Below are 14,219 nucleotides of genomic sequence, written 5' to 3' on the forward strand. Positions count from 1 at the left end.
GTTTCAGTGTTTAATTCAGCCATGAGTGTAGGGTCTGTGGAGAAATTGCCCCAAATAGAGATACCAGAAATGCTATTACAGTGGTGCCTCGCAAGACGAAATTAATTCGTTCCGCAAGTCTTTTCGTCTTGCGAAGCACGGTTTCCCATAGGAATGCATTGAAAATCAATCAATGCGTTCCTATGGAAACCGCCTTCAGACCAGGTTTGGGGACAGTCTGTCCCCCGACCTCTTCTGAAGGCTGACGTGGGGGGGCGAAAGTCTTTGCTTCCCCCCCCCCTTCCCGGGACAGCGGAGACTTCTCCGCTGTCCGGGGCGATCTTAAAATGCTGGCGGGCGGCAGCGCTGCCGCCCGCCACCATTTTAAAATCCCCCGGGAAGGCAGGCAGGGGGGACAAAGACTTTTGCCCCCCACCCGCCTTCAGAAGAGGTCCAGAGGGCTCTCCAAGCTGCGCGCGAGGGGCAGACATTCGCAGCTTGGGGAGCCCTGCAGGATTTCCCCGCAGGGCTCTCCAAGCTGCGGATAGCAGCCTGCTGCCCCGCGCGAGGGGCGCTCTTAAGCAGAGCGCCCCTCGCGCGGCGCAGACATTCGCAGCTTGGGGAACCCTGCAGGACTTCCCCGCAGGGCTCTCCAAGCTGCGGATAGCAGCCTGCTGCCCCGCGCGAGGGGCGCTCTTAAGAAGAGCGCCCCTCGCGCGGCGCAGACATTCGCAGCTTGGGGAACCCTGCAGGACTTCCCCGCAGGGCTCTCCAAGCGGCGAATGTCGGCCCCGCGCGAGGGGCGCTCTGCTTAAGAGCGCCCCTCGCGCGGGGCAGCAGGCTGCGCACCTTCCCCTCTGTTCCCGGACCTGTCCTGAAGGCTTGCGGTGGGAGGAGGGCTTTCCTCCCCACCGCCAACATTCAGAATGCTGTTCTGAATGTGGCGGTGGGGAGGAAAAACCCTCCTCCCACCGCAAGCCCCGGGAACAGAGGAGAAGCGCTGCGCACCTTCCCCTCTGTTCCCGGACCTGTCCTGAAGGCTTGCAGTGGGAGGAGGGCTTTCCTCCCCACCGCCAACATTCAGAATGCTGTTCTGAATGTTGGCGGTGGGGAGGAAAAACCCTCCTCCCACCGCAAGCCCCGGGAACAGAGGAGAAGCCCTTCGCGCCTTCCCCTCTGTTCCCGGACCTCCCACCGCAAGCCTTAGGACAGGTCCGGGAACAGAGGAGAAGGCGCGCTGCGCTTCCCCACTGTCCCCGGAGATTTCCCTATGGGCTTTCGTCTTGCGAAGCAAGCCCATAGGGAAATTCGTCTTGCGAAGCCGCTAAAAAATCGGAAAACCCTTTCATCTTGCGGGTTTTTCGTTTAGCGAGGCATTCGTCTTGCGGGGCACCACTGTATTTGTGTACATGGTTGCCAAAAGAAACATCCTACGCATGTTGGCTTCAGCTGGGGTGGACCATTTTGTGCACATCTGCCACTATGCACATGTTTCCTTTTTGACTGGGCACTACAAATGCTGGCATCCAACTTTAAAGACTTTGTTTGGCGAAATTATGGATTTAAAGAAAAAAAAACTAAACTTGAGACCTAAGCAACCTTGAGAAACACAAAGTATGCACACCCTTTTCTCATTTGAATGCTAGCTGCAAGCTTTTATGCCGCATAGTATTCTTTCTGAAGTGCAACTGAGCAAGCTAAAATAATATCTGTATGTCTATGTTTGGTGTCCTCCTTGGCACATTGGTTGTGAGACGCTGGCAATTGTTTAGCACAACAGGATTGTATTCAGTTACCCTGAATCTAAACAAAGTTATTGCCCAACTTTTAATCAAATACATTCCAGACATAGATCTGTTATATTAGATAGTAAGTTGAACGCAACATCATCAACTAGATGTCATCCTTCCTTAAGGATAAAATGTGAATTTCATATCAGCTCTGTAGGAATGGTTAAAGTTCGTTTATTAATGGTACTTATCTGCTGCTCAGTAGCAAAGTTATCTGGACAGCTTAATAGCAATGAAAGCATAAAAATATAGACCGCAATAAGCTAAAATAAAATGAATTCTGCATGAAAATTCCAGCAAGAGAGAAGGAAATCAATAAGTAAAACACTTATCTTTTAAAAGTCCTGTCAGCAGAATCTTTGGAAGATGGGGCTTAAAAAAACAACTGTTCCAACAGTGGAAGTAAAACTGCTTCTTGAATATTAGAGATTGAAGAATATATGCACTTCTTTCGCATGAATGTTTTTTTCCTCCCTTTTCAGAAGTTCTAAAAGAGATCCAAAGCACTCTGGAGGGTGGAAAAGGGTGAGTGTCCATGGGTTTCTCTTAGAACTTGGGGAGATAAACTGTTCTGTCCTTGTGATAGAAGGGAAGTGACATAGTGAACATCGGAGAACATCTATTTAGCAACCCTGAAACCTGGTGCTGTGTTCCTCAATGGCTTCCTTCGCATTCTCAAATATTTAACCTTCTATTAAGTCTGCTGCCAACACTGAACAGATTTTGTAGTTCTCTGTACATTCTGATATGAGGGTTGTTGTTGTTTTGCTTTCTAATTAAGATATTTACACCCAACTTGAGTTACGATACCCACTATCCCAATCTTGTGAATAGCTCAGGGCAGACGTAAGTCATTCATTTTTAGGACTTGTCGACCAGGAAGGAGATACAGATCTAAAAACAACATTAAGTCAGCTGGTGTTGAAGAGGAGGGTGGGTGAATTGGGTCCCATGGATTTACTTCCAGGCACTGGGGAGGCAATTCTTCTTTTTCAAAAGGAGAACCAGTAGAATACTGGTTGTCACATATGACTTACTTTTAGGATTTGACGGGGGGGGGGGGGATGGAAGTGGGAGAGAAGGTGCCTCTATCTACAGGCATATGGAGATTTTGGTGTTGAGAACCAGAATGGTACAAGTTGTCTGTCACAGTTTCCATATGGCGATTTTGTCTTTGCAGGAGTTATAGTGACAAAAACTCAAGGAGAATTCAAGTAGGACACAGACTAAGCAATGGAGGAGGTATGTGGGTATATATGCTATAGGTGTATTTAGAGAAAACAGTATGGTTTGTTATAAAAATACATCTTTATGTAGCTTCCTTATGCAAAAACTGGTGTCTTACGAACCATGAACAGAAAACTTGAAGCTTCTGCTCATGGTTTGTAACAGATCAGTTTTTCGTTTTGTCTGAATATGGGAAACAGTAGCTTCCACGAATAATAATTTGTTTAACAGAGATTTGACCTCAATGGCAGGCTTGGCCTTCTCTGCTGTCTTCACGCAGTTTTGTTCTTGAGATGATGGCTGCCAATGCCTTCTAGAGTATTTTTATGTCTCTCCCTTTCCAATTCACCACTGCAAAAAAGTACTTGACAAAAAGGAGGAAGTAACTTCTCACTTTTCTCCCATTCTCTGCAATTTTCATCCTTAAAGGTAGACTGCAGCTGGGAACCTGGCCAGAGTTCACTCTATAAACCAACATTACTTAAAGCAGAACTTGATGCCCCCCAACTTTGGCTGCATGTAGACTGTTCCTCTGCCAGCTCCCACCAGTGATGCAGAGTAGGAGATAGGGACATTGCAGAAATTATATACAACCGTCAAAGGTGTTACTTCAGGATGCTGAATGCCTTGCTGTTGTGAGACTGGCATTTTCAAAACATTAGTTTGCATCCAATTACCGTATTTTTTGCTCTATAGGATGCACCGGACCATAGGAGGGGGAGAACAGGGGGGGGGTCTTGTTCTCCCCCTCTAAAACAAGGTGCATTCACCCAAGCTTGTGGGGCTGGTGGGGGGGGGGAGAGTGCTGCTTTCCCCCACCGCCAGCCTCAAAGATCCCTGAAGCCTTTGAAGCACAGTGCCCCGCTGCCCTGCAGAGGCTTTGTGCGCAGCCATCCCCAAGCTAGAAGAGTGAGATGGAGCCCTCCGCCTCGCTGTTCTGGCTTGGGAACAGCCTTGCTAGCCTCTGCAGGGCAGCGGGGTGAAGGCATCCTGCTGCAGAGGCTTTGCGCGCAGCTATCCCCAAGCTAGAACAGCGAGACGGAGCGTTCCGCAGCGCTCCATCTCCCTGTTCTGGCTTTGGGCTTAGCAGCGCAGCCTGTATTCGCTCTGTAGGATGCACACACATTTCCCCTTAATTTTTGGAGGGGGAAAAGTGCGTCCTATAGAGCGAAAAATACGGTATATATTTGAGTCCTACCAGGCTGGGACACACACACATTCTTCACCAAAAACATACCCATGTGGTTTCACAAAAGTGCAGTATGCATTAGACAATGCACAATAAAGCAACAGCCTCTTCAGGTTGTGTAAATTAATTCTGCCCTTTTCTCTTCCCAGCAGAATGATTGTGCTCCTGCAGTGTCTCTGTGATGTCTGATGTTTGGAAAGAGTGCCATAACACTACTGACTACAGGCCCACCGTCCACTAGAAGAGACATCCACTGACCGTGGCCTTGGATTCAGTTGCAGGGCTGAGTCTTGCCTGGCCACTCACCTGCTTATCATCCTCTTCACTGTGCCTCACCTGAAGCCCTCATTTTCTCTTTGAGATGCCAGCCTTGCACTGAGGCTGGAATGCTTCCCTTGGCCTGTTTCCCTTCATGCCTCTGGATATGTTTTTGCAATTCTTCAATCGTTTGCACAATTTCTTTTAAAATAAAATATTTCTACTGGGATGGGTTTTAAATTATAAATATTACTGCCTTGGGTGCAGAGATTTTTTAAAAAAATACTGTTACCTCTGACTAAGATTATTTTTTGTACATTTTTTTTTAAAATCATACTGGGTGTTTGTTCAATAGATATATTTTAGAAGAGTTCTTTTTTTAAAAAAAATCTTGAATGAAATAATATATGTCATTTTAGATTCCTGTGGCTGCTGTAACTTTTTTTTTTCTCCTTCAAATGAGGAAATTACAAGGGGTTTGGGTTTTTTTGGTCATGTTACTGTTAAGTAGTTTTGCAGACTCAGGTAGATTCTTATTTTTGTAGCTGATGAGAGCTGGAAAAATTAATCAAATTTAACTTGATTTGTGTGTGGACACTACATTGAACTGTTGTGAAATAAACCCGTACTTTTAACATGCTTTTTAATTTGACCAAGAAACTCTGTTGCCTCATTTTGATGCCCTCTGAAATGTATTAACAGCCTTGCAGCTGCAGCACGGGAAGTGACCCTCTTCACTTAGATGCCTGTAGTGCTTTCCGTGGTCACATGAAACTTGTTCTATAAGCCACGAGTTCCCCACATTCTGTGAAAGGCAGACAAATCTCACCTGGAAGGGCTTATTATAGACCACTCAGACTTTCAGCGTAATTGCCTAATGCCTTTCTAGGTTGCTTTCCAGGGGATTTTACCAATTCTCTCAATCTAGTCCAATTCACTAGACCAAAGGCAGAATCCCAATTGTATCCTAACCTTCCAAAGGTAACAGATCATATTAATTTAGGTTTGATTCTATGCACCAATCAAAAGCACAGTATAACACCCAGAGAATGAAGTGTGTGATAATAACAAAAATTATTCCTTACTAAACCTACAAACAAGCTGCTTTGCTACAGGGCAAGGTAAAAAATGCCTTGTAATCAAATGAATCTTATTTTTAAAAAATTATTCCTCCATATATGAAGAAATATAAACTGATGAAGGGGCCTGTATAGTACTGCAAGGGAGACTAGAGCTAGGTTTAGATTCTGCAGGCAGGGAACTAATAAAATCTTGGGAAGATGATTTATCAGTTCCCATTTTGTAAAAATTGGAATAGCAGCGCGAACCACCAAGATCTTGCTCTTTTGTATGTGTGGAGAGGCAAAAATGACGAAAAGGCACCAGGAAGTAAATATACAAACGTTAAAAAGAGTTTATTTGAAAAGTACAAAATTAACTTACTTTATTAAATACCTCAGTTAGGGACTATGCTAAAATATATAAATATATATACATATATATATATAAAAGGAGAAGGAAAATCCTCCCCAATTTAAAAACCCTGTGTACCGACTGCTCCTAGTACACTGCCAATATTGCAGCATGTGTCCCTAGAAGAAGCCTTGGGTATACCTTTTCTTTGGCGGAAGGTGGCCGTTTTGAGAAGAGTCCGCAGACCGTTTGGTCGCCACCATGAGCTCAGACAGAGGAGCGCTCCTCTTCAGGCTCAGCTTCCGGTTTTGTGTGCATCTCATCCTGGCGGTTCTCCTGGCACCCTGTTGGCAGGAAGCTGCTTCTGTGGCCCTGGGAGGTATCTGACACTCCACCTGTGGGCAAAGCTGCCCATCCCTCCTGGAAGATCCTTTCCGTTTCTGCCCGAGAATGAAACTTCGATAGAAGGATTCTACCTCAGTAAGGTCTGCCAGGTTAGTCATCTCTATGGCATCAATCAGATGGCTGTACTCCAGGGGGACAGGACTTCTTTGGCACTCTTGCAGTGGGGGCGAGTCCTGCCTCTTCAACACCTCCACGTGCATCTTACGGTTTGGCGGCAGCAGCCGTGGCCTCTTCCTCTCTGCAGACTTAAGCAGCAGATCTGAAGCGCAGATCTGCAGGAATTCCTCCTTGGGATTTGCTTCCGGCTCCAGCTCTTGGGCCACATGATGCAAGTCTCTTTGGCGGGGGCACTGTGCCGTCATCCGGCTACTTGCGTACAATTGCGCCTGAGGGGGAGGCACCACCATCAGGTAGAAAAAGGCATGTGACAAGGATGTCTCCCTTGTCCAATTCTCCTGGCTTGGAACACAAGCTGGTGACCCACACCCTGACACTTGAGACGACACGGTGGGGTGTGTCTGGGGTTTCCGTTTTTCATACCACGCTTGAAGAAACTTCTCCCGGCTGGATTTGGGCCCTCCTATATCACTTGGGCACACGGCTTCCTCCCCTGGAATGGCTCCCGTTTCCATGTAAGGATCTGTGATTTCAAAGAGCGAGACGGGGGAAAAAAATAAGTGAAAGAACGTTCTGACGTGCAATTTAATAAGGGGGTGATAAAATGGAGTCTCGAATTGACCTGCAAGGAATAGCTGTAGCGTTGCCAGGCAACCACACGCATTCTAGATCTCACCAGTCTCAAACAAGCTTCTTGGCCTAAGCCATCACAGCAATAGCAGTTGGGACAAGAGGGATCAGGCTTCCCGATGTCATAAGCACTCTGATGTCAGTAACTTGGACAGTTGCTCACAACTGTTCACAAACCCACGGTGTACTATTTATGTGACCTGACCACTTGCCAAAGCTGCAGCTGGCAAGTCTTGACTACTGAGTGTTAGTGGTGGCTGGAGTCATGGAGGTGTGGCCAGTGAGGTCACAGGGGCATGGCCAGTTCTGGTTTTCTCCCCATCTTGCCTTTGCAAAGATTCTGTGGATACTTACGCACTGTAGTTGTACAAATACTTAGGACCTAACTAAACCGATAATTGACTTACAGGAATGCAAAACCTCCATACTTATCGCAAATCCTACAGTTCCAGTAACACACAAGTGTTGAAAGTTGCAAAACACACACAGAAGACACCCACCATTTCTCCTTCCAATCCTCTTACCCATTCACAAAAATAAGTGGAAAATAGATATTACAAAGCCATACACTGTCCACCATTGCTCTCAACAAATATTAATTTGAAAACAAGCTGCTCAAATTAGTAACCACACACATTCTTCCTAGATAGCTATGAAGAATGTGTTTTGAGGTGTGGCTTTCAAGAAAACCGTTCTGAGCAGGGTGGATAGAAATTAATGATTTAATATAAATAAATCAGATTTTTAAAATAAAATGCTTTTGGAGGAAACACCTTTCTAAAGATAGTTTTCCATTTAAGTTACATTATAGTCCAAAGGCTATTCATCAGGAAATAAGGATTTAAGTTTTTCATATTAAACTTCAACTCAGTCTGTTTTTTTAAAAAAACAAACATTTAACCACATCAGTTAACAAACATGGATACATATGCTGTTATTGTTTTAGTAAAGTACAGCAGAAAAGTAAAAATATAAACAATTTCATAATTACCTGTCTTTGTATTTCTAATAGTACAGGATAACCAAATCAGTAATTGTTCATATAACTGTAAAAACTACTCTGAAAATTTATTATTCCAAAAATGAAACCTTCATCTGTTGTTATTAATATTATACCAGCAAGAATGAGTCTTTCTATAAAAAAATGATTTAATCAAGCCTTACTGACTAGTGATTTAAATCAATTTGATTTAAATAAAATCAGTTTCCCTTTAATTCCAATATCAGTTACGTGGTACGTAGGGACTTTTTAAAAACATAGCTACACTTTTGGATTAGCAGTGGCTGAGTGCTGCAGAGACCTCGTTAGCCAGAGAACTAATTAACTTTATTTTTTTACAATTTATACACCATGATTGGGCGGGGCGGGGGGGAGAAATCAAAGCAGTTTACAAAAAGAGAAAGAATAAAATTATCCGTAAAAAGTTAACAATGTTAACTGAGTGAAAATGAAAGTACAAAATGTGTCTGAGACAGGAAAGCTGGGGAGGGATTTTTTTTTTTTAACATTCTTCTCAGGAGGTAAGGCTCCGCCACAGTGACCAGCCTCCACCACCCAATGTGTGTTTACAGTAGCAATACTGTTTCTGAATGCATAATTTTATCTGGTGCCAACAGCTTTCATAACAGAAGAGAGCATCGTAAAATAACGGGTATGCACCACTTCTGTTTACAGTCACTAGGTAAGGCCCCCCCCCCCCCGCCAAAAAGAACTCAATTAAGAGGCCATTGCAAGTTTTCCAAACTCCTTTTGGATAAGATGTCCTCCCACAAAGCTGCAGCGTTTAGTGCTAGAATAAGCATTAAATATCTCCGCTGCTTGTCGCATCCCCTTGTCTGTGTGCCAGGTTACATTAGGCCCCAGGCTGAAGAGGATCTGATTTGATACCTTTGCATTGTGCTTTTGTTAGATTTGGCCATGGCAGTCGTAATCCTATCCGTTTGGGAGTAATTCAATTGGCTCTGCTTCTCAGCACTAAGCTCTCAGGCACTTAAGCAGTTCCCGTGCGCTCCCCACCCACCGCAATCCCCGTTTCCATTTCCTGCAATCTTGTCCTATGAAGTGGGCGCATTTACCTATGACACTGTGCCAGCCCCCTTTCACACTATTTGCGCGGATGTTCTTGAGGCGGAAGAGAGCTCAACCGAGCCACTTGGAACAGCTGCGCTCCAGGCTTGTGTCTTCTAATTACATCAGTGAAGAAGTGTTGTAGGCAAATGACTCCTCTAGTAGCAGAGCATTGCAGTTTAATGTGCAACATGAGCTCCTAACCGGCAGGCAAAACAACACTTCAGCTGAGATGGCCGGCCCCATGACCTTGGCTGTGTTGTGTGGGTGGGAGGGTGGGTGAGAGAGAGAGAGAGAGAGAGAGAGAGAGAGAGACATGGCTCTCATAACAACAGGATTACTCCCTTGAACCTTACAGAGCAGCTGACAATTAGGCAACAAAGAGCAAGTGAAATATTTAAAGGAGGACTTTTTCCAACCTGTGTTGCTTAATTGGTTTGGTTTGCTTTCCCTGGACATGAATATTTTATCATCCCACCTCAGGTTTCCTTTGAGGAACAAGTGACTAGAACCTACTTTCTTTTTAGTAGCATTGTTACCCTAAAGCTGTGGATAGCCCCAGGATTTTTTGTGGGGGTGGGTGGGGGAGCAGGCAGGTTTCTCACACACAAAAACAGTGGTACCTCGGGTTACAGACACTTCAGGTTACATACGCTTCAAGTTACAGACTCCGCTAACCCAGAAATAGTACCTCAGGTTAAGAACTTTGCTTCAGGATGAGAACAGAAATTGTGCGGCGGCAGCAGGAGGCCCCATTAGCTAAAGTGGTGCTTCAGTTTAAGAACAGTTTCAGGTTAAGAACGGACCTCCAGAACGAATTAAGTTCTTAACCCGAGGTACCACTGTATGGGAGGAATAGTGCCTGAGCGTTTTGTCAGGTGTCTCACGTCCTACAGATGCTAGAATCATAGGATTGTAGAGTTGGAAGGGACCACAAGGGTCATCTAGTCCAACCCCCTGCAATGCAGGAATCTTTTGGCCAACATGGGACTCGAACCCACAACCCTGCGAGTAAGAGTCTCATGCTCTACCGGCTGAGCTACCACAGATACTCCTTTCTTTTTTTCTTTTAAATGAAAGCTGGGAATCTGGTGATGATGCCACCCCTAATGGATGGCCATGCCTGAACCTGAGAAGTAAATCCATTCTGAGCCATGAAGCTCCTGTGCCTTTAACTGTACAGCAAGCATAAATTCAACAGAAGGGGGAAGTCATGTGTTTTGAATGTGCATTGGATGTGCGTTAAACTAATGGTGTGGATTCCGCCCCCCTTTTCTATCACTGCATCTTGATGGTAGAAGTAACAGAAACAACGCTTTCTCCACTCCTAATAACACCAGTCAGAGAGGTAAGGAAGGAGGGGGCAGAGAACAGAACTGGTTTTAATAACTCTGAGAGGCATTAAAACACTCTGCTTATATTCAGAGGCACTCTTTCTAGAGGCGTTCGAAACTCCCATTGCTCTAGACGCGTTTTGCGACAGGGAATTTCATTCATGCGAAGTTTCTGAGCTCTGGGCACAGTACTGTGCCTAAGATTTCAGATTAAAACTGACACTGCTGGAAGAAAAGGAGGACCTTTTTCTGACTCTCCACTTCTAGCCACTCTCCGAAGACTGGAGAAGGGAGCCTCATAAGAATATTAGGGAGGCGGACAGGGGAGGTATAGCTTTGTGTGTGTGTTTTTTGCAGTCTTTGGATGAGGACTAGACCATGTGAAAAATGAACATAAGATTTTAGCTGCAGTTCATTCATTTTCAGCTTTGTATTCTTAAGTGTGCCTAGACACTCCATTGCCTAGACACTCCCACAACCTAGGTTTAAGGTGCCATCTAGCTCCTAGCTTTCATATCTCAAGTTTCTAATACTGAGATATGAGCAGCTATTGGGAACTTTGGGCTCTCCAGATGTTGCTGAAAATGGTGATGAATGGAAGGAAATCGTTCTAGTTGATGGGAGCCCAGTAAGCTCACTTATTCATCCTAAGGTCTCAGGGTGGGTTACAGAACTAAAAACAATATTAAAAGTCAATTTAAAACATCTTATATGTTTAACAGAATTTACAGCTGTTAATATATATAGAAATGAGCAAACCAGTGATATTTTAGGGAGCAGACTAGCAGGCGGGGCCCATTACTTACATCATAGGAGCCTACACAACACAAAACACTGTTGCTGTATGTAGGTTTTATTTTATTTTTTATCTTACATTTTGGAAATGTGCAACCAGTTTTTCTTCCCTTTAAATTTTTGGGTGCCCCCAAGAGAGTGGGACCCTAAGCTATAGCTTGTTTAGCTTATACGTAAATCCGGCACTGCTCCTAGCCTGAGTGTCCAAAACTGTAAAAAGAAACCACAGCGACTTGAACCTGCCCTTACACACCCAGGACCCCACTGTGTGTCGCTGTTAGAAAAAGTCCTAGAACTGCGTGGGTTTTGCAAAGGTTCCAGGATTTCCTTTTATCATACTTCTGTCCAAAAACTGAAGCTGAGAAACCTTGGTTGCTGGGATGCGACTGGCTCAGGGTCATCCCAGGAGCTTCAAGGTTAAACCTAGCTTTCAACAGCTGTTGGCCTCTTTGGAAAACCCCTTATCAGATCTTATTAGCAGGGAAGAGCAAGATGCTGCTCAACCCCCCCCTCTCTTTCCCCCCTTATGTCCACGCGCTCTTTTTGCAGGTGGGTCCCAGGCATTGCACTGGAGAAAGCGAGAAGGCGCTGTGGAAACCACCCCCTCCCCCTTCAGACCTCCGATTGAATTGTATGGAGGTTGGGAGCGACGTGTGCAATCTTGCCCCCCCCCCCCAGTGAGAAAACGGTGGAGGGTTAATCATATCTACCGATATTGAGCCTTGGTAAACGAAAGCAAAAGCCCGACTCCATTCTGGCCTCGTGACCAATGCTGCCACGTGCGCTTTAGGATGGGTGAAAAGTTCTTTTTTTTTACAGTGCGTGGTTGGGCCCAGTTTAAACTCGTCTTTTTTTTTAATGCGCAAGCCGCATTCGTGTTTTAGTTTAGGTTTTTTGGGTTGTTTATTTTTAAATGGTAGGAATAAAATAGAACCTGGAGTCCAGGCCTCTCCGAAGGCCTCTCGAGAGGGGTTTGCAACGAAGCGGAGCCAATCTTTTTATCTTATCTCAAGGCGGCGCGTACGAGGCGCGAAACCCCCGATAAGGGGGGCGGGGGGGGGAACAACCTAAAATTTTGCTAAGCAGCTTTCCTACACAGCACCACAACCAGCGTGGATGGGGAAATCTAAACCTCCAAACGGGTTAGAAAAGCGGCGACCTTAAAAGCAACCCCTTACTATGACGGCGGCGGTATAAAGCCGTTCTAGTTCCTGCTCTGTTAGCTGTATTTATTATTATTAATTTTTATTACCCTCCCTCCCATCTGGTTATGTTTTTCCAGCGGCTTCCAACGCATATAAAAACCATAATAAAGCATGGCTCTTTCAGGAGATCCTCAAAAGATGGAGAATCGCAACATGTCGGGGAGGATTGTATGTGTTGTGCGTGTTTTCCTTGGTCGGAGAGGTGGACAAAAAAACCTACGCCTACTCTCCACTGTCTCCCCTATAGAGAAGCTCCTCTTCAAGGGGGCGCTTTGCTAAAAGGCGACGCCTTGGCTCTCCCTCTTCTGCCCCCACCATCTAACACGGATGACAAATCTTGCTGGACAGCAGCGATTGCAGCAGCCAGATCCTGCACAACTTCGAAGTTTAGTGCTTGTAAACCGCAGTGAGGCGATGTCTTTAACTAAGGCACACCCGCCGCCAACCCCACTTCTAATGAATGCGTAAAACGGCGTGCAAGGTAATATTTCCTGATTCGGTTCCAGATGAAGATGACTCGGGTGGTGGAGAGGAAGCCAAGGCTCGCTGAGTTCAATGGGGCTTGTTACTCCCAGGTAATGGAGTACATAACTGCAACCTTCACATGCCAGCTGCCCCTTCAAAGTGCACACACCCCTTCAAATCGAAAAGGGATGGGATTTGGAAAAAATATATACCGCCGGGCCACATCAATAATTTGGCCTACGGGAAAAGGAAGGAGGGGGATTTATTATTTCGGACGAATTAGCTTTAAATATAGCGGGACATGCAAACAAACAAACAAAGGAGATGGTGAACTAACCTGTTTCTTTCCAGCTACCCGTTGTGTGATCCCACCTCTCCTGACTGGAAAGGGACGGCAGGTAAAATGCAAGTGGCAATCTTGCGTTTTTCTTTCTCTTTTAAAGATTCCCTCTAAACGGAGGTTGGCTAAGGAACCTTCTTGGGCAGAAATACAGGCCCCACCCAACATGCGTAAAGTAGTTCCTGCGTATGGAAGCCTTATCTTAATGACCCTAATGATGGTTTTGGGGAGGGGTGGTGGCTATCCTGCTTGTCCTTTTTTAAAAACAAAAGTTAGCTCCGCCTAAGATTATTTCCTATTTACCCCTTTTCCCTCCCGCTAGCAAGTAGGCAAGTTATTTTGAGAAAGGAGCTAGCTCCTGAAAAAAAGACCAAAGTAGGATGTATGTTAAGAAAGGCTGATGGGCTTGACAACTTGGCCCTATGAACTTTACTTACTGGACACAGGCATGGCATGGTTACCTCTAAAAAGGGGCCACTATCTGGAATATTCTAGTACCAAGAAACAGAATCATACCTATTTGAGGAGAAAACTTTGCCCCAAGGAACAGAACTTTCTACTCTATTGAATCTTTTCAGTTTTCCAAATGGAAAGGCCAAGAGGGAAAGAGCAACATTTTGTTTTCAATTTGCTTTTCCACTCAGGATTTAGCTATCTGTTCATAAACCAGACTAAATAAAATGTCACTGAAAGTCTGTGCAGGATTCAAGATCCCCTTAGTAAGCAAACATGAGGAGAGAGAAGAGTCCTATGCTTCCTGGTAGGGCCTGAAACAGCAAGGCCTGCTTCCACAGCAAGCAATTGGTCTACTTTGTAATATTTTATCAGCCATTTAACTATTTGTATTATACAAATGCTCCCATTGTATAATATGAAGAAAGACTACAATGCACAACATTTTTTTTATACTGTTGCTTTAAGCATAAACAAGGGGAGTAATATCTCCTGTAGTGCAAGTATGCCCCCTACCTAGGCAGTAAGACTATCATCTATTTAGCAGGGAC

The 14,219-nt window shown here is 45.0% G+C and overlaps 2 protein-coding genes across 14 annotated transcripts in view; one reads left to right on the forward strand and one right to left on the reverse strand.

Annotated features, from left to right (window-relative positions):
* The window catches only part of LLGL2 (LLGL scribble cell polarity complex component 2), a 68,731-nt gene extending 63,628 nt beyond the window's left edge, over nt 1-5,103 (forward strand). For 6 of the 9 annotated variants that reach the window (XR_014560952.1, XM_083725648.1, XM_083725652.1 and 3 more), the window contains exons 24-26: nt 2,252-2,294; nt 2,950-3,011; nt 4,335-5,103. Coding sequence is in view for 8 of the 9 variants with exons in the window: in XM_083725648.1 (XP_083581774.1) it covers nt 2,252-2,294; nt 2,950-3,011; nt 4,335-4,342 (113 nt within the window). In the remaining variant the exon portion in view is untranslated. The remainder of the gene's footprint in view (nt 1-2,251; nt 2,295-2,949; nt 3,012-4,334) is intronic. The other 3 variants (XM_083725650.1, XM_083725651.1, XM_083725647.1) reach the window with 1 other exon arrangement.
* A 732-nt stretch (nt 5,104-5,835) lies between these two features.
* On the reverse strand, nt 5,836-13,319 carry LOC310838397 (uncharacterized protein). 5 transcript variants are annotated; one of them, XM_083725727.1, is made up of 3 exons: nt 12,458-12,982; nt 9,085-9,330; nt 5,836-6,901 (listed from the first exon to the last, which is right to left on the reverse strand). In XM_083725727.1, exon 3 carries the CDS (start codon nt 6,891-6,893, stop codon nt 6,036-6,038), a length of 858 nt encoding a protein of 285 aa, XP_083581853.1. In that variant the 5' UTR covers nt 6,894-6,901; nt 9,085-9,330; nt 12,458-12,982; the 3' UTR covers nt 5,836-6,035. The 5 variants fall into 5 exon arrangements, with proteins under 5 accessions (XP_083581853.1, XP_083581851.1, XP_083581854.1 ...); XM_083725725.1 differs by lacking the exons at nt 9,085-9,330; nt 12,458-12,982 and adding an exon at nt 13,213-13,319; XM_083725728.1 differs by lacking the exon at nt 9,085-9,330.
* Between the last annotated feature and the right edge of the window lie 900 nt (nt 13,320-14,219).

The sequence above is a fragment of the Podarcis gaigeae genome (genome assembly GCF_964106915.1).
Source record: "Podarcis gaigeae genome assembly, chromosome: 2".
NCBI classification, from domain to species: Eukaryota; Metazoa; Chordata; class Lepidosauria; order Squamata; family Lacertidae; genus Podarcis; species Podarcis gaigeae.

Bases quoted from the DNA above. Each gene is read 5' to 3' on its own strand.
- LOC310838397 (XM_083725725.1), bottom strand. From the start codon at position 6,893: ATGGAAACGGGAGCCATTCCAGGGGAGGAAGCCGTGTGCCCAAGTGAT.